Source organism: Somniosus microcephalus, chromosome 12 (assembly GCF_052327205.1).
Source record: "Somniosus microcephalus isolate GS21.2 chromosome 12, FLI_Smic_1.0, whole genome shotgun sequence".
NCBI lineage: Eukaryota > Metazoa > Chordata > Chondrichthyes > Squaliformes > Somniosidae > Somniosus > Somniosus microcephalus.
Window position 1 is genome coordinate 192049011 of NC_140998.1, and position 24150 is coordinate 192073160.

Sequence of the window (24150 nt, forward strand, 5' to 3'; positions counted from 1 at the left end):
TATTGAGGGGGAAAGTGGTGAGTCAATCCTCGCAGAGTACCCAGCCTCTGCTGTGCTCTTTAGTCACTGTGTTGTTACACTTGATACAGTTAAGCTTCTCCGCAATGTTGTCTTTCAAGATGCTGTTGGGTCATTCGCCAATGTTGGTGCTGTTGAGGGCCTGGGATGGTCGCTGGGCTTATCCTTTTTCGAGACGGTGATAATCTAGGAATTAAGCACCGTGAATGTTGTCTACCCCTATTGATGGTGAAGCCAAGTCTTGATGTTGAATCTAACTATTGAAGTTAGTGCCCGAGGAAATTCTAACCAATAATCACGTGACCGAGCCTGATAAATATTTTTAACAGAAGGAAACGAGAACTTCCTCTTGCTTTGCTAACTAACACACTCGGTCATTTCTCTCTGTTCAGTTCAGACTCTACAGCAGCAAGTATGAGGTGTTCCATTCTCGAGGTCTCCCTTCTACTGGCCGTTCTAAATCCAGGTATGATCTAAAATCACATTCAATTTTATTTTCAGTTGAGTATTGACAATCATAGTCTCTAACACTGTTGCTTGTGTGGATATATTTGTCCCCATCAATCTAATGCCTCCGTGTTGGGGTCTCAAAACAGTAGCTGCATTTCAAAGTGGACTTTGCTTATATTCCGTTCGGTATTGGCAAACGCGTAGCAAGAATTACCAAATTAATCGCAAAGTTATTTTGAATGTAACAATGACCGGCGACATCACTTGTTTGATAAGACTGAGGATCTGTGTCGAAGCAGCTTTTGAAACAGCGCGAGGCACAATCAGTTCATGACCCCGCCATTTCCCTTATTCGCTAAGTTTACTAAAACAACACCATCGTTAATAATGGATCAGCAATTCAAACTACCGTAAATTATGCACAGAAATGGCCATCAGTCTCCATGTTAGATTCACTTGCTCCCGCTGGGTGATCGTCTGCTGTTGAAACACGAGAATGAGCAACAGTATTCGACAAAAGACAAGACTGTAGAGAGGGCTTGAAATTAAATACTGGGGGGGGGATCAGGTGAGCGGGAATTTAACAATTCAAAGAGAAAGGAGAAGGCAATAGAGCCGGGTATTGATGGGGTAATGGTGGCCAGAGTGTGACAGGAAGGGACAGAACGTATAAACATAAGAGTGCATCAGAAAGTGGGGTCAAAGCACAGAAAAATAGTAAAAAGACAAAATTAAAAGCTCTTTATCTGAATGCACAGCATTCATAACAAGATAGATGAGTTGACGGCACAAATAGATATACATGGGTATGACCTGATTGCCATTACAGAGACGTGGTTGCAAGGTGACCAAGGCTGGGAACTGAATATTCAGGGGTATTTGACATTTTGGATGGATAGACAGAAGGGAAAAGGAGGTGGGTAGCTCTGTTAATAAAGGATGAGATCAGTGCAGTAGTGAGAAATGAAAGTGGCTCAGAAGAGCAAGATGTAGAATCAGTTTGGGTGGAGATAAGAAATAATAAGGGAAAGAAGTCACTGGTGGGCCTAATCTATAGGCCCCCTAACAGCAGCTACACTGTTGGACAGAGTATAAATCAAGAAATAATGGAGGCTTGTAAGAAAGGTTCAGCAACAATCATGGGTGATTTTAATCTTCCTATTGATTGGACAAATCAAATTGTCCAAGGCAGCCTCAAGGAAGGGTTCATAGAGTGTATCCTGGATGGTTTCCTGGAACAATACATTGTGGAACCAACCAGGGAGCAGCCTATCTTAGATCTGGTACTGTGTAATGAGACAGGATTAATAAATTATCTCATAGTAAAGGATCCTTTAGGAAAGAGTGATCATAGCATGGTTGAATTTCAAATTCAATTGGAGCGTGAGAAAGTTGGGTCTCAAATCAGTGTCCTGATCTTAAATAAAGGCAATTACAAAGGTATGAAGGCAGAGTTGGCTAAAGTTGACTGGGAAAATAGATTAAAGGGTAAGATGGTTGATAAGCAATGGTAGACATTTAAGGAGATATTTCATAACTCTCAACAAAAATATATTCCAGTGAGAAGGAATGACTTTAAGAGAGGGAGAACCGCCCGTGGCTAACTAAGGAAGTAAAGGATGGTATCAAATTGAAAACAAAGGCATACAATGTTGCCATGAAGGCCAGAGGATTGGGACATTTAAAAAAAAAGCAGCAAAGGACAACTAAAAAAGTAATAAAGAGAGAGAAGATGGATTATGAGAGTAAACTAGCTAGAAATGTAAAAACAGATAGTAAGAGCTTCTACAGGTATATAAAAAGGAAGAGAGTAGCTAAAGTAAATGTTGGTCCCTTAGAGGATGAGACTGGGGAATTAATAATGGGGAACAGGGAAATGGCAGAGACTTTGAAGAAATATTTTGTATCAGTCTTCACGGTAGAAGACACTAAAACCATCCCAATAACACATAATCAAGGGGCTATAGAGAGGGGGAACTTAAAACAATCATTATCACTAAAGAAAAAGTACTCGGTAAAATAATGGGACTAAAGGTGGACAAGTCCCCTGGACCTGACGGCCTACATCCTGGGGTCTTAAAAGAAGTGGCTGCAGAGAAAGTGGATGCTTTGGTTGCAATCTACCAAAATTCCCTGGATTCTGGAGAGGTCCCAGCAGATTGGAAAACCGCAAATGTGACGTCCCTATTTAAGAAGGGTGGGAGACAGAAAGCAGGAAACTGTAGACCAGTTAGGTTGAGCCTATACTCATTGGAGTTTAGAAGAATGAGAGGTGATCATATTGAAACATATAAAATACTGAGGGGGCTCGACAAGGTAGATGCAGAGAAGATGTTTCCCCTCATGGGGGAATCTAGAACTAGGGGGCATAGTTTCAGAATAAGGGGTCACCCATTTAAAACTGAGGTGAGGAGGTATTTCTTCTCTCAGAGGGTCGTGAATCTGTGGAATTCTCTGCCCCAGAGAGCTGTGGAGGCTGGGTCATTGAATATATTTAAGGTGGAGAGAGACAGATTTTTGAACAATAAGGGAGTGAAGGGTTATGGGGAGCGGGCAGGGAAGTGGAGCTGAGCCCAAGATCAGATCAGCCATGATCTCATTAAGTTGCGGAGCAGGCTTTAGGGGCCAAATGGCCGACTCCTGCTCCTATTTCTTATGTTCTTATGTTAAGACACAGTTTCAGAGCTCCTGTGATACTGCTGTCTTCAGTGTGCAATCGCTGTATCGGGTCACTGTGGTTCCGGGCTCCGTTCAGTGAAATGCGGGGGCAATTTATAATTTAAATATTGACATAGATAGAATGACTGAAATGTGTCAGTTCACGTTGGACAAGGCTGCACATTGTGCAAAGCGATCTGAGTCCGGGAGGCTCCGCAATATTTATTGAAAAAAGGAAAAAATGTCGTCGAGATGGATTTAAGGAAGTAACTTCTTTACCCAGAGAGTGGTGAGCATGTGGAACTCGCTACCGCAGGGAGTGATTGAGTCTAGATGCATTTAAGGGGAGGCTAGATAAGAATATGAGGGAGAACGGAATAGAGGGTTATGCTGATGCACTTAGATGAGGAAGGATGGGAGAAGGCTCAAGTGAAGTATAACCGCCGGGATGGTCTGGTTGGGCCGAATGGCCTGTTTCTCTGCTGTACATTCTATGTAATTCTATGTAACATTTTCAGCCAATAGTCCTGCTTCCTGGTTCGAGCCGAGACCTGCTATTCTCATGCGAGTGGAATCGCATTATATGATAACACATCAACATTAATTGTAAAATAGCATCGGGGTAACATAGCGGCCAGGGCTGGGGGAGAGGACCAGACACCAAGTGACTGTCAGCCCCTTAGTTCCGCCTCCTCTGACCACACAGGACACAGCTCTCTGCAGCTGAAAGGCTCACAGTGAAGCACAAAGTGTAACAGATGGTTGAATGAGCAACGACTAAAGAAATAAACCGGATGAGGAGACACTAGGATCCGCTCGATGCGAGTGTGGGAGGGGTGTAGTGGGGCGGGGTGCTGGGGGGAAGGGGGGTGTGGTGGCAGTGGGAGGGGGGTTGATGACGGGATAGGGGCAGTGCAAACGAGTCGAAATTTGCCCAGGAATTTGGATCCTTCCATCAAAAGGGCAGCACTTCACCGGCGGGGCGGCGCATTGCTCCAAATATGTGAGAGCAACAAAACAAAGGCCCCTCTGGAAGGCAGGGCCGGGGCTGGGAAAGCAGCGGGAAATTTGAAAGCAGGAAATTATTGCATCAAATTTAACACCGTCATGTTTACCTGTTTGTTTGGCGCTAATCCATCCACTATTTTAACTGAACATTGACCTCTTTTTCTCCTTGTTTTTGTATTGGTTTAAAGGCTCGGTTTAATTATTGGACAGAGTAATGTCACATCGATGAGCTGAGCGCCTCTACTATAGCATATTCAGTTTTCTGAGAGTTAGAGGCCAGCCGGGGGAGAAGTGGAATAAATGGGTTTGGAGGTAACAAAGGCCTGGCTGACGGTTTCAGCAGCAGGTGCGGTGAGTGTGGTAAACCACTTTTATCGTTCACTATCGTTACACTATGGTTATCACTGTTTATATCGTTACACTATGGTTATCACTGTGTACACTGTTGTATCACTACACCAGGTCGCCTCTTGTCACGCTGTTATACCTGGGCTGACCACTGCTGACTCCGCCCATGGCTCCGCCTACTTGCCCAGGTATAAAGGTGGTCGACTGGCTGGTATTCCTCCTTGTTGGATCCGATCACCCACGAGGGTGGGCTCTGTTATTTAGCCAAAAAAACCTATAGTTACTATCTTAACTCGTCGCTTTTCATTGGATGAATTGATAGGTATATCAATTTTATTGGCTAAATTTTGAAATGTCTTCAACGGAGCAGCCAAACGACCAGTCAGACGGCCAGCTACAACAGCCACAGCAGCCGGCCTGGCTGCGAGCCCTCCGACCGCCGTACCTGGATCTAAACCCACAGGCAGCAAACTCAGCCCTCGACTTCAACCACTGGCTGAGCTGTTTCGAATCCTACCTGGGAGAATCCGGCGTGCCTCCGGGATCCAAACTAAGAGTTCTGACCGCCCAAGTGAGCCCTAAAGTATTTGCATTCATCCAGGACCTCACTACATACGAGGACGCCATCAACCTGCTGAAAGAGCAGTACCGGAGCCCGGTAAACTCTATGTATGCCAGACATCTCCTAAGATCCCGCTCGCAACAGCCAGGAGAGTCTGTAGATGAATTTTTACAGGCGCTACAAACACTCGGCAGGGACTGTGACTTTAAAGCTGTAGCGGCTGCAGAAAATACTGAAGGGAATATCCGCGATGCCTTCGTGAAAGGCCTTCGGTCCGACTACTCACGGCAAAGACTGCTCGAATCAAAGGACCTCGACCTGAACACAGCTGCAGCCCTCGCTCGCTCTCTGGAAGTGGCCCATCGGGACCTCGAGGCGCACTCCAGGTACTGTGCTGCGCGACCCTGGGACTCGGGCCCGACCCCGACCGCAATACCCCTCGCACCGCCGCCTCTGGGACCTACCTCAGCGTCGGCGTCCCGGACCCGATCGGGACCGCCACCCCCGGTACCGGCTGCGACATTGGAGCCCCGCGATCGGGCTGCCGGCTGCTTTTTCTGTGGCCAGGCGAAACACCCGAGGGCGCGCTGCCCTGCAAGAAACGCGACCTGCTCCGACTGCCACAAGAAAGGCCACTTCGCGAAGGCCTGCAGGGGGAAAGCCACAGACGCCAGCAGTGCCTCATGCGAGTTGCGGGGGCGGCCATCTTTCATCAAGGCCACAGATGCCAGTATCCCCTCGTGTGAGTCGTGGCGGCGGCCATCTTTGATCAAGGCAACCGACACCGGCAGTGCCTCATGTGAGTTGTGGGGGCGGCCATCTTCTCCGCCATTTTATTCAACGTCGTGGGCACCGCCATTTTGTTCACCACACTCGACCGCCACCTTGTCTCCAGACCCGACCACCGCCTCACCCACAGACTACAGCAGCTCGCTCCACCATACACTAGCCTCCGTCACACTTGACCAAGCTCGCCCGCATCACCTGTCCAAGTCCATGATGGACATCAAATTAAACGGCCACGCCACGACCTGCCTGCTCGACAGCGGAAGCACGGAGAGTTTCATCCATCCAGACACGGTGAGCCACTACTCCCTCACTGTCCGGCCAACGCGCAACCGGATCTCAATGGCGTCGAGGTCCCATTCTACAGACATCAGCGGCTACTGTGTTGTGACCCTGTCGGTTAGGGGCACGGAGTATAAAAATTTTAAAATTCTCGTCCTGCCCCAACTCTGCGCTGCCGTCCTACTAGGGCTGGATTTCCAATCCCACCTTCAAAGTGTCACTTTGGCATACGGTGGACCCCTCCCCCCACTCACAGTCGACAACCAGCAGCCTTTAAACCGCCCACCGCGTACCACCTGCGGCCTATCCACCCTCAGGGTTCCGCCCCCCTCCCTGTTCGCCAACCTCACCCGCGACTGTAAACCCGTCGCTACCAAGAGCAGGCGGTACAGCGCCGGGGACAGAGCTTTTATTAGCTCTGAGGTGCAGCGTCTCCTGAAGGAGGGCATCATCGAGAGGAGCAACAGCCCCTGGCGTGCCCAGGTCGTAGTCGTTAAGGCCGGCGATAAAAACCGCCTAGTCATCGACTACAGCCAAACCATAAACCGGTACACCCAGCTGGACGCATACCCCCTTCCCCGCATATCTGATATGATCAATCAGATCGCACAGTACCGAGTATTCTCTACCATCGACCTTAAGTCGGCCTACCACCAACTCCCTATCCGCCCTGAGGACCGCCAGTATACCGCCTTCGAGGCGAATGGCCGCCTCTACCACTTCCTTAGGGTTCCCTTCGGCGTCACCAACGGGGTTTCGGTCTTCCAAAGGGACATGGACCGGATGGTTGACCAGAACGGGCTGCACGCCACGTTCCCCTATCTAGATAACGTCACCATCTGCGGCCGCGACCGGCAGGACCATGATGTTAATCTGGAAAGATTCCTCCGTACGGCCCAACGGCTGAACCTCACCTACAATAAGGAGAAATGTGTGTTTAACACCTCGCGCCTTGCCATCCTCGGCTGCGTAGTAGAGAACGGAGTCATCGGCCCCGACCCCGAAAGAATGCGCCCCCTCATGGAGCTTCCCCTCCCCCACTGTCCAAAGGCGCTGAAGAGAACCCTGGGGCTCTTCGCCTACTATGCCCAATGGGTGCCCAATTATGCGGACAAAGCCAGACCCCTCATGAAGTCCACCTCCTTCCCCCTGACGGCAGAAGCGTGCGCAGCCTTCTCCCTCATTAAGGGAGACATTGCTAAGGCCACAATGCACGCGGTGGATGAGTCTATCCCTTTCCAAGTGGAGAGCGATGCATCCGACTTCGCCCTAGCCGCAACCCTCAACCAGGAGGGGAGACCGGTGGCCTTCTTCTCAAGGACCCTCCAGGGCCCTGAGATCCAACACTCTACGGTCGAGAAGGAGGCCCAGGCGATCGTGGAGGCTGTACGACACTGGAGGCATTACCTGGCAGGCAAACGATTTACCCTCCTCACCGACCAGCGTTCGGTCGCTTTTATGTTTAATAACAAGCTGAGGGGCAAAATCAAGAACGACAAGATCTTGAGGTGGAGAATCGAGCTCTCCACCTATGATTATGATATCTTGTACCGGCCTGGTAAACTGAACGAACCCCCAGATGCTCTATCACAAAGTACATGCGCCAACATGCAAACTGATAGACTGCAGACCCTCCACAACGACCTCTGCCACCCCGGGGTCACCAGACTTTACCACTTCATTAAGGCCCGCAACCTGCCCTACTCCATCGAGGAGGTCAGGACCATGACCAGGAACTGCCAAACCTGTGCCGAATGCAAACCGCATTTCTTTAGGCCGGACAGAGCAAGCCTGATCAAGGCCACCCGCCCCTTCGAGTGCTTGAGCATCGATTTTAAGGGGCCCCTCCCGCCCTCTGACCGTAATGTGTACTTCCTCAACATTATTGATGAGTACTCCCGTTTCCCCTTTGCCTTCCCCTGCCCAGACATGACCAGTACCACGGTCATCAAATGCCTGAACGACCTCTTCACCTTGTTCGGGTTCCCGAACTATATACATAGCGACCGGGGCTCCTCCTTCATGAGCGAGGAACTTTGCCAGTTCCTACTAGCGAGAGGTATTGCTGCAAGCAGGACCACCAGCTACAACCCCCGAGGGAACGGCCAGGTGGAAAGAGAGAACGCGACTGTCTGGAAGGCCGTTCTCTTAGCCTTAAAGTCTAAGGGCCTCCCAACCTCTCGCTGGCAGGAAGTCCTCCCTGCAGCGCTGCATTCCATCCGGTCACTGCTTTGCACTGCCATTAACGCCACCCCCCATGAACGAATGTTTGTTTTCCCCAGGAAGTCGACTACGGGAACCACGCTACCAACTTGGCTGACTTCTCCGGGGCCCGTCTTGCTGCGAAAGCACGTGAGGGCCCATAAAACGGACCCCCTGGTCGAGAGGGTGGACCTCCTGCACGCCAACCCCCAGTACGCCTATGTGGCATACCCAGACGGGCGGGAGGACACAGTCTCCTTACGAGACCTCGCACCCTCGGGCACCCCTGTGACACCACCGTTACCCCCCACCACCCCCCCAAATCCAGCCCAGGTAGACGGCATGCCGGAACCCCATGAGCCTTCGCCGACCACGCAGACAACAGCATTAACACCGGATACTGCAACACCGCCGCCGCTGCTGCGCCGATCAGAAAGACTTACGAGGCCTCCGGACAGACTGACATACCCGAACTGGTAGTACACTTCACCCCGCCGGACTCAAATCTAAACAAGGGGTGAATGTGGTAAACCACTTTTATCATTCACTATCGTTACACTATGGTTATCACTGTTTATATCGTTACACTATGGTTATCACTGTGTACACTGTTGTATCACTACACGAGGTCGCCTCTTGTCACGCTGTTATACCTGGGCTGACCACTGCTGACTCCGCCCATGGCTCCGCCTACTTGCCCAGGTATAAAGGTGGTCGACTGGCTGGTATTCCTCCTTGTTGGATCCGATCACCCACGAGAGTGGGCTCTGTTATTTAGCCAATAAAAACCTATAGTTACTATCTTAACTCGTCGCTTTTCATTGGATGAATTGATAGGTATATCAGTGAGGCAGGGCGCAGTCGAGTAATGTTACAGAGGTTGGTGTTGGCGGCCTTGGCGATGGTGAGAATATGGGGCAGGAAACTCAGCTCAGGGTCCAATAGGACGCCAAGGTTGTGAAAAGTCAGCTTCAGACTCGGGCAGTGGCCAAGGAGAGGGATGGTGTTGGTGCCCAGGGCACAGAGTTTGTGGGTAAAGGTGGATATTTATCGGGCAGTGGCCAGGGAGAGGGATGGTGTTGGTGCCCAGGGAACAGAGTTTGTGGGTAAAGGTGGATATTTATCAGGCAGTGGCCAGGGAGAGGGATGGTGTTGGTGCCCAGGGAACAGAGTTTGTGGGTAAAGGTGGATATTTATCGGGCAGTGACCTGGGAGAGGGATGGTGTTGGTGCCCAGGGAACAGAGTTTGTGGGTAAAGGTGGATATTTATCGGGCAGTGGCCAGGGAGAGGGATGGTGTTGGTGCCCAGGGAACAGAGTTTGTGGGTAAAGGTGGATATTTATCCAATCTCATACAGTCTGGTTTAATATCACACGTTGCTCCCTGTGCAGGTACCGCGGGGGATGGAGATGATGGAGATATTCTGGAACTGGTTCTTTCGAACGGGTCCAGCCCGGTTTTGCTGCCTTGTTTCTCCCGGTCTCCGACTCAAATTGATGAGATTCACTGGACATTTCAACCTGCCTCAGGAGACAATGGGATGGCACTTTGTGCAATTGATAAGAACAACACTGAGTGCAGCTCCCCGCGGTTCCCACATATAACACTGGCTGAGACTGAGGGTTTCAGGACGGGGAATTATTCTCTTTTCTTCACGGCGACAATGGAAGATGCCGGAAATTATGACTGTTTGCTGTATTCTGGACACAAGGGGAAGAAGATGTTAATCCGCCTCATAGTGATTAATGGTGAGTTACTGGAAGCAGTTTATGCTGTCGTTATATGTGTATGATAGTCTCACACAAACTGTTTCACCATTTTCCGTATATCCGCCACTGTTCCGTTAAATCCCGTGTCTTTAAATGCCAACATCTTGACAATTTGTGATGTGGAAAAACGCAGCATTAAAACAGTGTTGCTTTCTTGCTGGGCAGGTTATTGTAGGCCTCAAACAATTTCTTGTTCAGTAAATGTAAATTCTCAGCAATTTATTTATCTTTATTGTGAAATTTATGGGAAATCCCGCAGTAAAGTCTCAACCGGTAAAGATCAGATCCATTTCCAGATCTGTGCCTCAGCACTTCTGCTCAAATCTCATTGGGGTAGAAACTGACTTCAGTGGAACTGAATATCAGGCGGTGGGTGTAACAGGCGGACAATACATGACCACACGTTCTACGCTGTCGTTTAAGATGAATTTCCAGCCCACAGGCTCGGTCTAGTAAGGTCCCAATATGGCGGGCAAGGAACATGTGTACATTTGCGACTGGAATTTAGCTGCCTGAGATATTGGGTAAGAACAGACTAGAGGAGTCCCTTGCCCATGCCTGAAACAGGCGTTGGGCTCTTTGAATTTGCTAATTTGAGGCCTTCTTCTGGCTTTAAACTAAAAAAAGGGGGAGGGGGTCAGGTGAGGGGAAATTTAGGAATCTACAGAGAAAGGTCAAGGCAATAGAGCAGTGTAGCAATTTGGATAAAAATAATCAGAGTGTGACAGGAAGGGACAGAGAGTTTAATGGTAGCAGTGCACCGGAGAATAAGGTCAAAGCAGGGAATAATGGTAAAAAAAATTAAAGGCTCTTTATCTGAATGCACGAAGTATATTTAATAAGCCAGATGAACTAGTGGCACAAATAGAGATAAATGGGTTTGATCTAATAGCCATTACAGAGACATGGTTGCAAGGTGGCCAAGGTTGGGAACTAAATGTTCCAGGGTACTTGACGTTTCGAAAAGACAGGCAGAATGGAAAAGGAAGGGGAGTAGCCCTGATAATAAAGAATGACATGAGGACAGTAGCGAGAAAGGATCTCGGCTCGGAAGATCATGAAATAGGATCAGTATGGATGGAGATAAGGAATAACAAGGGGCAGAAAACACTGGTAGGGGTAGTATATAGGCCTAACAGTAGCTATACCATTGGACAGAATATTAATCAAGAAATAGTAGGAGCTTGCAACAAAGGTAATGCAATAATCTTGGGGGACTTTAATCTTCCTATAGACTGGACAAATCAAATTGGCAAAGGTAGTCTGGAGGACGAGTTCATGGAATGCATTCGGGACAATTTCCTAGAATAATATGTCATGGAACCAACCAGGGAACAGGTTATTTTAGATCTTGTATTGAGTAATGAGACAGGGTTAATTAGCAATCTCATAGTAAAGGATCCTCTGGGGCAGAGTGAATTTCACATTAATTTTGAGTGTGTCTTACCCAAGTCTGAAACTAGAGTCTTAAACTTAAATAAAGCCAATTACATAGGTATGAGGGGCGAGTTGGCTAAGGTAGATTGGAAAAATAGATTAAAATGTATGGCGGTAGATAAGCAATGGCTAGCATTTAAGGAAATATTTCATAATTCTCAACAAAAATACATTCCATTGAGAAACAAAAACTCCATGGGAAAAGTGATCCAACTGTGGCTAACTGAAGAAGTTAAAGATAGCATTAGATTGAAAGAAGAATTTTATAATGTCACAAAGAATAATAATAAACCTGAGGATTGGGAGAGTTTCAGAAACCAGCAAAGGTTGACCAAAAAAATTGATAAAAAGGGAAAGAATAGAATATGAGAGAAAACTAGCAAGAAATATAAAAGCAGATTGTAACAGTTTCTACAAGTATGTAAAAAGGAAAAGAGTAGCAAAAGTAAACGTTGGTCCCTTAGAGGCTGAGACAGGAGAAATTATTATGGGGAATAAGGAAATGGCAGAAATGTTAAACAAATATTTTGTATCTCTCTTCACAGTAGAAGACACAAAAAGTATACCAAAAATGGTGGGGAACCAAGGGTCTAATGAGGGTGAGGAACTTAACTTAATTAATATAAGTAGAGAAAAAGTCCTAGAGAAACTAATGGGACTAAAAGCCGACAAGTCCCCTGGACCTGACGGCCTACATCCTAGGGTTCTAAAAGAGGTGGCTGAAGAGATAGTGGATGCATTGGTTTTGATCTTCCAAAATTCCCTAGAGTCTGGAATGATCCCAGCAGATTGTGATTGTAAGGTCGCAAATATAATACCGTTATTCAAGAAAGGAGAGAAAAAACAGGGAGCTACAGGCCAGTTAGCCTGACATCAGTCGTGGGGAAAATGCTGGAATCCATTGTTAAGGAAGTGGTATTCAGTCACTTAGAAAATCATAACATGATTAGGAAGAGTCAGCATGGTTTTTTGAAAGGGAAATTGCGTCTGACAAATTTATTAGAGTTTTTTGAGGATGTAACTAACAGGATAGGTAAAGGGGAACCAGTGGATGTAGTATATTTGGATTTCCAAAACGCATTCGATAAGGTGCCACATAAAAGGTTATTACACAAGATTAGGGCTCATGGGGTTGGGGTAATATAGTAGCATGGATAGAGGATTGGTTAACGGACAGAAAACAGAGAGTAGGGATAAATGGATCTTTTTCAGGTTGGCAGGCTGTAACTAGTGGGGTGCCGCAAGGCTCAGTGTTGGGGCCTCAGCTATTTACAATCTATATTAATGACCTAGATGAAGGGACCGAGTGTAATGTATCCAAGTTTGCTGATGATACAAAGCTAGGTGGGACAGATCCATGTGCTGAAGAAACGGAATCCTTCCCAGCACACGGGGAGGCCATTTGGGCCAATTCTGTTTCTGCCAGCTCTTTGCCACTGCAATCCAACACTAATCCCACTGCTCAGCTCTCTTCGTGTAGACCTGTATCTTCCCTGGCTTTCAATAGTTATCCACTTTTCCCTTAACAATAATGTCTGCCTCAACCACTCCATGGAAAAACATTCGCTGCTCCAACAACTCTCTGCCTGAAGATAGTTCTTGTACCCTCTCACCACATTCTGATAATTACAATGTTAGACCTATGACCCCTGGCCACTAATTCTCCAACCAGAACAAGTGGTCTTACCCCATTTACCCCAATAAAACGTGTCATAATTAAAAAGATTATTCAATATCATATTTACTTTCCCTGCTGCATTAAAAGTTGTTAGATCCGTGGTTCAGTGGATAAAGAATTACACGGATGCTGTACATAAACAAGCAACAGGTCTTTACTGGAGGAGGGTCATCTCGAGACTGGAGTACAGAGGCATGCGCACATCTTATATACCGGTGTGGTTACTGCCGGTACTACAGTATACAGGGGCTGTAAAAAGTAGTTCTGACTTAAAGCACATACACTACAATTCCTCCCTTTTTAGATTAATAATACCTCCTTAATATTCAAATAACAATTACATTTTTACATGTACATTCAATAACAAAAAGTCCATTTATAGATTCAGTCTTTGGGGCGGCTTCCTGACCCTTTCGGGATAGCGCCTTTCCTGAGGTTCTTGTTCTTGGTGCAGAGGCGATTCTGACCCCTTTTCATCATGTAGTTCATCGGGTTCCACTGCAACTGGGTCTGAAGTAGATGCTACCGGTATGTCGGGTTCATCCCCAGGTACTCGAGACATGGGGTTGACGCCTTCCTGTGACGCTAAGATCTGATTGACGTGGCGTCTCACAATGTTCTCCCCGACATCCACTGTGTACATTAATGGCCCCTGCCTTGTACATATCGTTCCGGGTTGCCACTTCTCTGTTCGATAGTCACGGGCCAAGACTGGTTGCCCTACATTGAAGCTCCTTGTCGGCTTCTCATTGATGTGCTGGAATTGTTTGTCCTCAACATTTCTTCGCACATTTGGTCTGAGCAAGTCCAGACGAGATCTCAACCTTCGATTAAAGAACATCATGGCCGGGGTCTGGTTGGTAACTGCATGTGTCGCGTTTCGGTAGGCTAATAAGAAATTGTCCATCTTATGCTGTAGTGGAATTTCCTCATCGCACATGGCCTTTATCGCCTTCTTAAAGGTTTGCACGAACCTCTCAGCCAATCCATTGGTGGCTGGATGATACGCGGCGGATGTGTAATGCCTCACCCCATTCCTTTTAATGAATTTTTGGAACTCGTCGGACACAAACTGTGGTCCATTATCAGAGCAGATCTGCTCTGGCAAACCGTTTCTGGCAAATATGGTCCATAGGTCTGCAATCGTTTTCTCTGTAGTGGTTGAAGACATCTTTATCACCTCAGGCCACGTTGAATGAGCATCCACTGCTATTAAGAACATTGAGTCCATGAATGGACCAGCGAAATCAATGTGCACCCGTTGCCATGGAGAGGAGGGCCACTCCCATGGGTGTAGAGGGGCATGTGGAGGTGCATTTTGGACCTTCTGGCATCCTAAGCAGCTCTTAGTTAGGTCTTCGATTTGTTGATCGATTCCCGGCCACCACACATAAGCCCTAGCAAGGCTTTTCATTTTCACTCCCCCCAGATGACCTTCATGTAGCTCCTTTAGCACTCTCTCCCTTAACTTGGGTGGAATCACCACTCTGGATCCACACATCACTGTCCCCTGGCACACTGACAGCTGTTCTCTTCTGGATGAGAATGCTGGCAACAGTGAGTCGCCATGTGTTGGCCATCCCCTCACCGTCAATTCATATACCCGTGACAGCGTCGGATCATTGCGGGTCTCCTTCTCTATATCCGCGTTTGTGACTGGCAATCGTTCAATTATCGACGAATAAAATATCTCGATAGGGTCCACTGCTGGTGCTTCCTCCACCGTAGGCAGTGGCAGGTGCGATAGCCCATCAGCGTTCCCATGCTGTTTCATGCCTTTATATTCTATTTCATATTGATTCGCCCCTAGAAACAGGGACCATCTTTGTAACCGCTGTGCAGTCATTACTGGAACGCCCTTCTTAGGATTAAAGATGGAGACAAGTGGTTGGTGGTCAGTCAGCAAGGTGAACTTCTGCCCATACAGATAATGGTTGAATTTTTTTACTCCCCATACTAGGCTGAGGGCCTCCCTGTCAATCTGGGCGTAGTTGCGCTCGGCTGAGGTTAGTGACCGAGATGCAAAGGCCACTGGCCTCTCCAACCTGTCTGGGAATTTGTGCGACAGCACCGCTCCAATGCCGTAGGGTGATGCATCACATGCCAAACGAATTGGTAGTGCTGGGTTGAAATGGGCCAACACCTCTTTTGATGTGATCAATTCTTTACACTTCTGGAAAGCTCATCTACGTTCGTCATCCCACTCCCATGGTACCCCGGTTTGCAGTAGGGTGTTCAGCGGGTGTAGTACCGTAGACAAATTTGGTAAGAACTTGTGGTAATAGTTTACCAGCCCGAGGAACGACCTCAGTTGTGACACATTTTCTGGTGCTGGAGCCTTGACTACTGCCTCAATCTTGTCAGGGGACTTATGTAACTCCTCTTCATCGATGACGTGGCCGCAATATGAGATCTGTTTCTGGAAAAACTCACACTTGTGGCGATTAGCTCGTAGCCCATATTCCTTTAATCTGGCGAGCACCTTCTCCAAGTTAGCGAGGTGATCACCGTCATTTTCGCCCGTGACCAAGATGTCGTCCAAATAACACTGGGTCCCTGGAATCCCTTGCAGGACCTGATCCATTGCCCTTTGCCAGATAGCCGGAGCCGAGGCTACTCCAAACTCCAGCCGGTTGTATTGATAGAGACCTTTATGAGTGTTGATCGTAAGGTAATGTTTCGAAGCTTCTTCTACCTCCATTTGCAAGTACGCCTGAGCTAGATCAATTTTGGTGAAGCATTTTCCTCCAGATAGCGAGGCGAAGATATCCTCAATTCGTGGAAGCGGATATTGCACCGTGTGAAGGACTGGGTTCACTGTCACCTTAAAATCCCCACAGATGCGGACCTTCTTTGGTTCCCCAGGCGTATTACTCAACGACCTCTTCATTACAGGGACGATGGGTGTAGCCCACTCGCTCCAGTCCACTTTGGACAGTACTCCTGAACGTTCCAACCTTCCAGCTCTGCTTCAACCACTGGTCTGATCGCATAAGGCACTGGTCTGGCCTTCAGAAACTTTGGGCTTGCATTATCCTCTATTTTAATTGTTGCTGTTATTCCTTTTGGTGTTCCTAGTCCCTCCTGGAACACTTCTTTTGCGTCAGTTAGCATTTTTGACAGTCGTCCAGGTGTGACGTCGTCATCCTTTTTGGCCTCCACCTTCAGTGCCTGTATGGAATGCCAATCTAAATGTATCTTCTGGATCCACTCACGTCCTAGCAGTGGTGGTCCTCCATTTGGCAATACATATATATCCATTTTAGGTATTTCCTGACCTTTATATGTCACTTTCACCCTTATTTTTCTTTTGGGGTAGACTTTTTGCCCCGTATACGTCTTCAAGACAATCTCTGTAGCTTTCAAGGGTATGTGTGAAAATAGCCACTTGTAGTCTCTTTGATTTATGACTGTTAGAGCTGACCCTGTGTCCAATTCCATTTCCACTTGGACTCCGTCTATCTTGAGTGTAACCCAGATAGTCTGGTGATCCTCTATTTTGGTTACATTATGTAGTTTCAGACAACCCAGCTCCTTGCTTCCGGAGTCTGTGTCACTTTTCTGTTCATCTGAACCACTGTCCATCACCTGGTGTACCTTTTTGTACTTCTCCTGTGGAGATTTCTTACTGTTGGTTTTCTTCCCAGACCTGCAGACTCTTGCTATGTGTCCTGCTTTCCCACACTGTCTGCACACTTGGTCCTTGAACCAACAATCTTTCTGGTCATGTGTTGTTCTGCCACAGCGATAGCACTTCCCTGTTCCATAGGTCATTTTGTTGGTGCCGTATTCTTGCGGTCTCCGTTGTATCTCTGCAGCGCCCCTTGCGGCTGCTTCGTGTGATACTGCCATATTGAAAGCTTTGTCCAGCGTAAGGTCCTTTTCTGATAGAAGCCGTTTCTGGGTTCCTTCACTTTGTAGCCCACACACAAACTTGTCCCTTAATGTGTCTGCTAGTCCCGCTCCAAACTGGCAGTATTTCGATAGCTTGCGCAGTTCCGTTAGGTACTCAGCATTGCTTTCGTCTTTGTGTTGGTTCCTTTTATGGAACTTAAATCGTTCTGCTATCAGCCGCAGTGTGGGGCTTAAGTGGTCCTGTAGGATTTCTACTATGCTTCCAAAATCCTTGTTTACCGGCTTCTCTGGGGTTATTAGATTTCGCAGTAACCCATAAGTTTTTGCACCCATGGAATTTAACAGAACCAGTGCTTTATTAGCATCTGGCACTTCATTCACCCTGCAGTACACCTCAATACGTTCCACATATGTCGCCCAATCTTCGACTTCATTGTCGAACGTAGAGATACTGCCACTCTTCGGCATCCTTGGTTGTGCGTTAACTATCCCCAATGGCGCTTCCCGCGCTTCCCCTTCTTCTCCGCTGGCACAAAATGGCGTCTCCCGCGCTTTCCTTCCTTCCCGCGCTCGCCCGTCTTCTCCGCTGCAGCTTCGCAAAATGGTGTCTCCCGCGCTCTTCCTTCTTCTCCGCAGCTCAATGGCGCCTCCCGCGCTCTCCCTGCTTCTCCGTGGCTCAATGGCGCCTCCCGCGCTCTCCCTGCTTCTCCGCGGCTCAATGGCGTCTCCCCTTGCTTCGCCCCACGGACCCTGATCAGCCCGTGATCCCTGGCTGTTCTCTGCGCATTCTTCTCTTGATATTTGTCGATGCCGCTCAGTCTATAACCCGGCTGTTTCTTACCCTCTCTCTCTCCGGTTTGCAGTATTTTTCCTCGACGCCGCTCGGTGATCAATCCCCGGCTGCGCCCTGCTCTCTTCACCCTCTTTCTTACCCCGTCGACGCTGCCCGGCTCTCTCTCTCTGCTGTCGGTTGGCTCCAGCCGCCGCTGCCCGGGAAGGGTCTGCTCTGGACCTGTCGTCGGTCTCTTACTGCTCATTGTGGCTGGGGAACCAAGCCCGGCTCTCCACAGCCTCCCCAGCGAAGTTGGATCTCTGCCTGACTGTTGGGCGTTGCTCGCGGTCGACGCCCGTGTTCCTGGACTTGACTTTTTTATTTATTTTTTCTTTGTTTAATGTTGCAGGTAGATTCGCATCAACACTCGTCGCCACTGTTAGATCCGTGGTTCAGTGGATAAAGAATTACACGGATGCTGTACATAAACAAACAACAGGTCTTTACTGGAGGAGGGTCATCTCTAGACTGGAGTACAGAGGCAAGCTCACAGCTTATATACCGGTGTGGTTATTGCCGGTACCACAGTATACAGGAGCTGTAAAAAGTAGTTCTGACTTAAAGCACATGCACTACAAAAGTGAACCCCAGTATCTCAATATATTTCTTTTTCTCTCCTCACAGTTTTCACTTTCCTTGGTGAATCTAGGTGGTCTACTCTTTGAGGCTTTTAGGCCCTTTCTCTAATGGGGCACCTACAATTGCATACCACGCTCCAAATGTAGCCAAACCATTGCAGCCAGCATGTCCTGCAACATTCCCATCAGCCCTCCTTGGGGCCTGGGCCCTCGAATCGAGCATTTCAGACCTCTACAGAAGAGCCAGCCTTTGATCTCGCCTTCTAGCGAGCTGGCACCTCTGACATCCTATCTTCCTGCCCTCGCCTCTGCGCACTTGTGCCCGGTGATCCACCATGTGACGACCCCTCCTCTAGCCCTGTTCTCAAGTATGCACAGTGTCCATATCTGAACTGCTGCTTTCTAGGGTCAGATCAAGTGATGGTGCCTCTTCATGGCTGCCCTCCTCTTCCTGAAGTGACAGAGGTATCTCCAATTTTCCTGAAGCCAAAATGAAAGGGAAGCACAAGAGTTAACATTTACTGTGAAGGTAAAGTAGAGGAAGACATGTCTGGTGAAAACTGCTGCAGTTTGTTATGCAGCATGTATAGGGCGAGATAAAAGTAAGAAGGGAAAAGGGGGATAAGATGTGGAAAATACTCAGCTCATCGTTTCCTCCGGTGTTACCTGTCGCCACAACCACGACTCTTCCCCACCTGCCCGTGATGGCCAACATGGTTACTTCCCCAGGCAAAAAGTATGGAGCCGGGGTCATGCTCTCCGATGGCAGCCTCCTGGAACAGGTTGTGCAGGAAATACTCCTCCAAAAATGAAGGGAGTGTGTTAGTGACAGCCCTGCGAGGTGTCTAGCGAATGTGCATATCTTGGTAGAATCGTTGGTATGCAGTGTGTAAGATGTCAAGTGAGGATTGCAATAAAGTTGACTCTGAGTGAGAGAAGAAGGTGGAGTGAAGTTTGGTGCAGTGATTGTAGTAGTGTGAGGGGTAGCGCGTGAGGGGTTATTGTGAGTATTCTGAGTGATGGAGGTGTCAGCAGAGAGAACGAGATCAGTATTGTTACCTTGACAACTCTGGTGAGGTCATTGAACTTCTTTCAACATTCCAGCCATGTCCTGGAAAATACGTTTCAGGTATTCACCTCTTCAGTGACCTCTCCTCACTGGCGGTGGAGCTGCTGCCTGGAGGTTCTTCTACCCCTGAGGGGGACAGGATGTCCCTCCTCCTGTCTACCACCTGCATCAGTGTCCCCTAACGTGATATTGGAGGAACTTGGTGCCCTGACTGGATCTTTTGCATGAATGTTATCTCTTTGACATCATTTCTCGCTGTCTTTAGCTGCAGTGCATCTTCCCATTAAGAGTTTGTCACTGCCTTTAAGGGGCATCAGAGATGTCCGATTTTCCACCCCATCACAAAACAGAAGTAATGCCACGGAACAGTGGGAGATGCACTGGCTGCACATGAATCATTTTAATGAGGTTCGAGCACGAATTTAAGGTGGTGCCACGATTTAATCTAGGGTGGCTTTTATCAGTTCAACCAGTTATCTTCTTTCCACAGTTTCTGTGACCCCATCAGGCCCGATTCCTCATGGAAGCTCCGTGTACCTGACCTGTGAGATGCCCGGGCTGTCCTATTTCAACAGTATAGATTGGAGCATTGGAAATGCCCGAGTAACTGGGAAAGGGATTGAAATCCAATGGAAACTGAACAACGCGCTGATTCCTGAAGACACGCGGCACAAGTTCGATTTCAGAAGTTTAAACATTAGTGATTTTCAACTCCCCGATGCGGGATGCTACACATATACCGCAAAATTGAAGAATGGAAAGTTTTGCTCTTATAGCCGTCTCTTGGAGATATCAAGTTAGTCCGCATCTCAAACAATACTTCCATTTGCCCGTGATGATTGGTATCAATAACTCCCCAGTTCCACGGTTAGAATAGTGGAGTTGGCAGCCGGCTCTGTCCTGGGTGGTGCTGAGCTGCCCGAGTGGTGTTGTGGCTGCACACATCCGGCCGCCTGGTGAGTATTCCATTGCACTCCGCACTTGAGCAATGAGGAGGGAGAAACAGCTTTGAGGAGTCAGGAGGTGATCCAAAATACCACACAATACCCAGCCTCTGCCCTCCTCCTGGATCCACAGTGGTCTGTTTAAGCTTCTGGTCAGTGATGACTCGCAGGATGCTACCAGACGGCTGGGAAATGGTGGTGCTGTTAAAGGTCACGGGGAGGCGATGGTCATTCTCTTGTTCCATTTCAATTGGTCAACATCTCAGTTTAATTATTTGACAGTAATATCAATTAATGAGTTTCGGGTCTGTAATATAACATGCGCTGTTTTGTGTCAAAGTGTTCTCTGAGATAGTATAGCCTGAGCACCTTCTAAACTCTATTGGACACCTTAGAAGTTTGCTTTAAAAAAGCTCCAGATCCAAAGATTCCAATCCCTATCTCCAGAAACCAATGTTTGTGTATTTGTTTTAGTTTGTTCTTGAGATGCAGATGCTGCTGGTAAGACCGTGTTCATTCTCCATTCCTAGTTGCCCCAAGGGCAGTAAGATTCAACCACATAGTCTGGGACTGCAGTCACATGTAGGCCGGGACCCTCCCTGAAGGACATGAGTCAATCATTTGGGTTTCATCACATAGAGAGAGTTTTGTTCAGTTTTGTGTCAATTTTGAACCCCGGTGTCTATTTTGTTCAAATTGGTTTACTCTCGTTTTCCTATCTTTTGTAGGAACTTCACCAACCTCTCTCACTACAGAGAATGTGCCTACAGGAACATCAGGTGAAACTTTTCTTTCAATGGTAAAGAAAATCATTCAATAGTGCCCGTTTTACACCATCGCTCACATTTAACCGCAGCACGCCTGGAATAATTACGTGATGGAGGCCCAATTTCAGGCTGACCTCAAGCCGCTCTGTTTGGTCACGAGCCTCTCGGGCAGGGCCAAGTCGGGACCCAAAAACGGTCAAGACTAACATCTACTGCAGGGAATTCTCATTATCACTGGTCACACAGACATCTTCAATGTTCAATGTTGACATGAAAATCAGGACCAAAAACCGTGACAAAACTGCTAAAACTAATAGACATGAAATGCACTTATTAAAGTATTATTAAATATTAAAGTGCGCATGTACACATATTATACACATGCAATATTATATATGGATAATTAGTTGGACTTGTGCATTTTTCTCACTGATACTGTTTTCGCAGATCCACCCCAGAATTTAAAGAGTAACGTAACAGTCATCGCAGGTGCGGTAGTCGGAGTGGCGGTGGTTGTTCTTGCCACGATTCTCATAGGTTTACTGATTAAGAAAACATACAAAGCAGCAGGTAAATATTGCAAAACGTAATATATAAGTACAACCATAGAATCATAGAACGGTTACAGCACGGAAGAAGGCCATTCGGCCTGTCGAACCCGTGCTGGCTCTTTGCAAGAGCACTTCAGCTAGTCCCACTCCCCCGCTCTTTCCCTGTAGCCCTTCAAATTTTTATCTTTCAGGTATTTATCCAACTCCCTTTTGAAAGCCACGATTGAATCTGCCTCCACCACCCTTTCAGGCAGTGAATTCCAGATCCTAACCACTCGCTGTGTAAAACAGTTTTCCTCATGTCACCTTTGGTTCTTCTGCCAATCACCTTAAATCTGTGTCTTCTGGTTCTTGTCCCTTCCGCCAATGGGAAGAGTTTCTCTCTATCTACTCTGTCCAGACCCCTCATGATTTTGAACTCCTTTATTAAATCTCCTCTCAATCTTCTCTGCTCTAAGGAGAACAATCCCAGCTTCTCCAGCCTATCCACGTAACTGAAGTCACTCATCCCTGGAACCATTCTTGTAAATCTTTTCTGCACCCTCTCTAAGGCCTTCACATCCTTCCTAAAGTGCGTTGCCCAGAATTGGACACAATACTCCAGTTGGGGCCGAACCAGTGTTTTATACAGGTTCATCATAATTTCCACGCTTTTGTATTCTATACCTCTATTCATGAAGCCCAGGTTCCCGTAAGGTTTACTAACTGCTTTCTCAACCTGCCCTGCCACCTTCAACAATTTGTGCACATATACCCCCAGGTCTCCCTGTTCATGCAACCCCTTTAAGATTGTACCTTATAGTTTATATTAACTCGCCTCATTCTTTCTACCAAAATGTATCACTTCACACTTTTCTGCATTAAATTTCATCTGCCACGTGTCCCCCATTCCACCAGCCTGTCTATATCCTCTTGAAGTCTATCACTATCCTTCTCACTGTTCACTGTACTTCAAGTTTTGTGTCATCTGCAAATTTTGAAATTGTGCCCTGTACACCCACGTCCAAGTCATTAACACATATCAAGAAAATCAGTGGACATCAACCGCATTGCCCTCATCAACACTCTCTGTTACCTCATCAAAAAACTCGATCAAGTTGGTTAAACACGATTTGCCTTTAACAAATCTGTGCTGGCTTTCCTTAATTAATCTACACTTGTCCAAGTCACTGTTAATTTTGTCCCTGATTATTGTTTCTAAAAGCATCCCCACTACCCAGGTTAAACTGACGGGCCTGTAGATGCTGGGTTTATCTTTACACACTTTTTTGAACAATGGTGTAACATTGCAGTTCTCCAGTTTCCTCTGGCACCACCCCCGTTTCTAAGGAGGATTGGAAGATTATGGCCAGTACCTCCGCAATTTCTTCCTTCACTTCACTCAGCGTCCTAGGATGCATCCCATCCGGTCCTGGTGACTTATCTACTTTAAGTACAGCCAGCCTTTCTAGTACCCCGTCTTTATCAATTTTTATCCCATCCAGTATCTCCTCTACCTCCTCCTTCACTATGTCTATGGCAGCATCCTCTTCCTTGGTGAAGACAGATGGAATGTAGTCATTTAGTACCTCAGCCATACCCTCTGCCTCCATGCGTAGGTCCCTAATCAGCCCCACCCGTCCTCTTACTGCCCATTTACTATTTATATGCCTATAGAAGACTTTTGGATTACCTTTTATGTTAGTGCCATTTTATTCTCATACCCTCTCTTTGCCCCTCTTATTTTCTTTTTCACTTCTCCTCTGAACTTTCTATATTTAGCCTGATTCTCAGATGTATTCTAACATCTGTCATACGCACTCTTTTTCTGCTTCACCTTACTCTCTATCTCTTTCATTATCCAGGGAGCTCTGACTTTAGTTACCCTACCTTTCACCCTAGTGGGAAAGAATCTTGACTGTACCCGAACTAGTTCCTCTAAATAAGGCAGCCCAATAGCTGCATTGCCTGCAAGTATTTCAGCTCTAGCCCAGAGTGTAAAATGGGCGATATGGAATTGGCCGCCAATGATACACCCAGCTAGATTTCCCTGTCCATTGGCCTCAACTGACAGGAAAATCGGGTGTGGTGTATAATGGGTGGCTAATTCGCTATTTCCCATTTCGGACCATCAGCCCAAGTTAATACTACCCACATCTCCAGGCATTTGCTCATCTTGCTGATGGAAAGGGAGATCTGACCATAACCACTGCGTTGACTCATCGTCTATCTTTCACTTTCTTTGGCTGAGGTGGTTAACACTGGATCAATACTTTCCCACGGTAGCAAGGATGAGAACAGGAACTCACACACTGACCGCATCAAGAACTGCGCTTGACTGTGATCTTACCTGCGGATTAGCACAGTTGGGCGCTAA

The 24150-nt window shown here is 47.4% G+C and overlaps 1 protein-coding gene across 1 annotated transcript in view; it reads left to right on the forward strand.

The window, feature by feature from the left end:
• The first annotated feature begins 432 nt into the window (after positions 1-432).
• LOC147109807 (uncharacterized) overlaps positions 433-24150 on the forward strand; it is a 28604-nt gene continuing 4886 nt past the window's right edge. The window contains exons 1-4 of the mRNA XM_086003890.1: positions 433-484; positions 9706-10062; positions 20023-20328; positions 21691-21813. Coding sequence (XP_085860016.1) covers positions 433-484; positions 9706-10062; positions 20023-20328; positions 21691-21813 — 838 coding nt within the window. The remainder of the gene's footprint in view (positions 485-9705; positions 10063-20022; positions 20329-21690; positions 21814-24150) is intronic.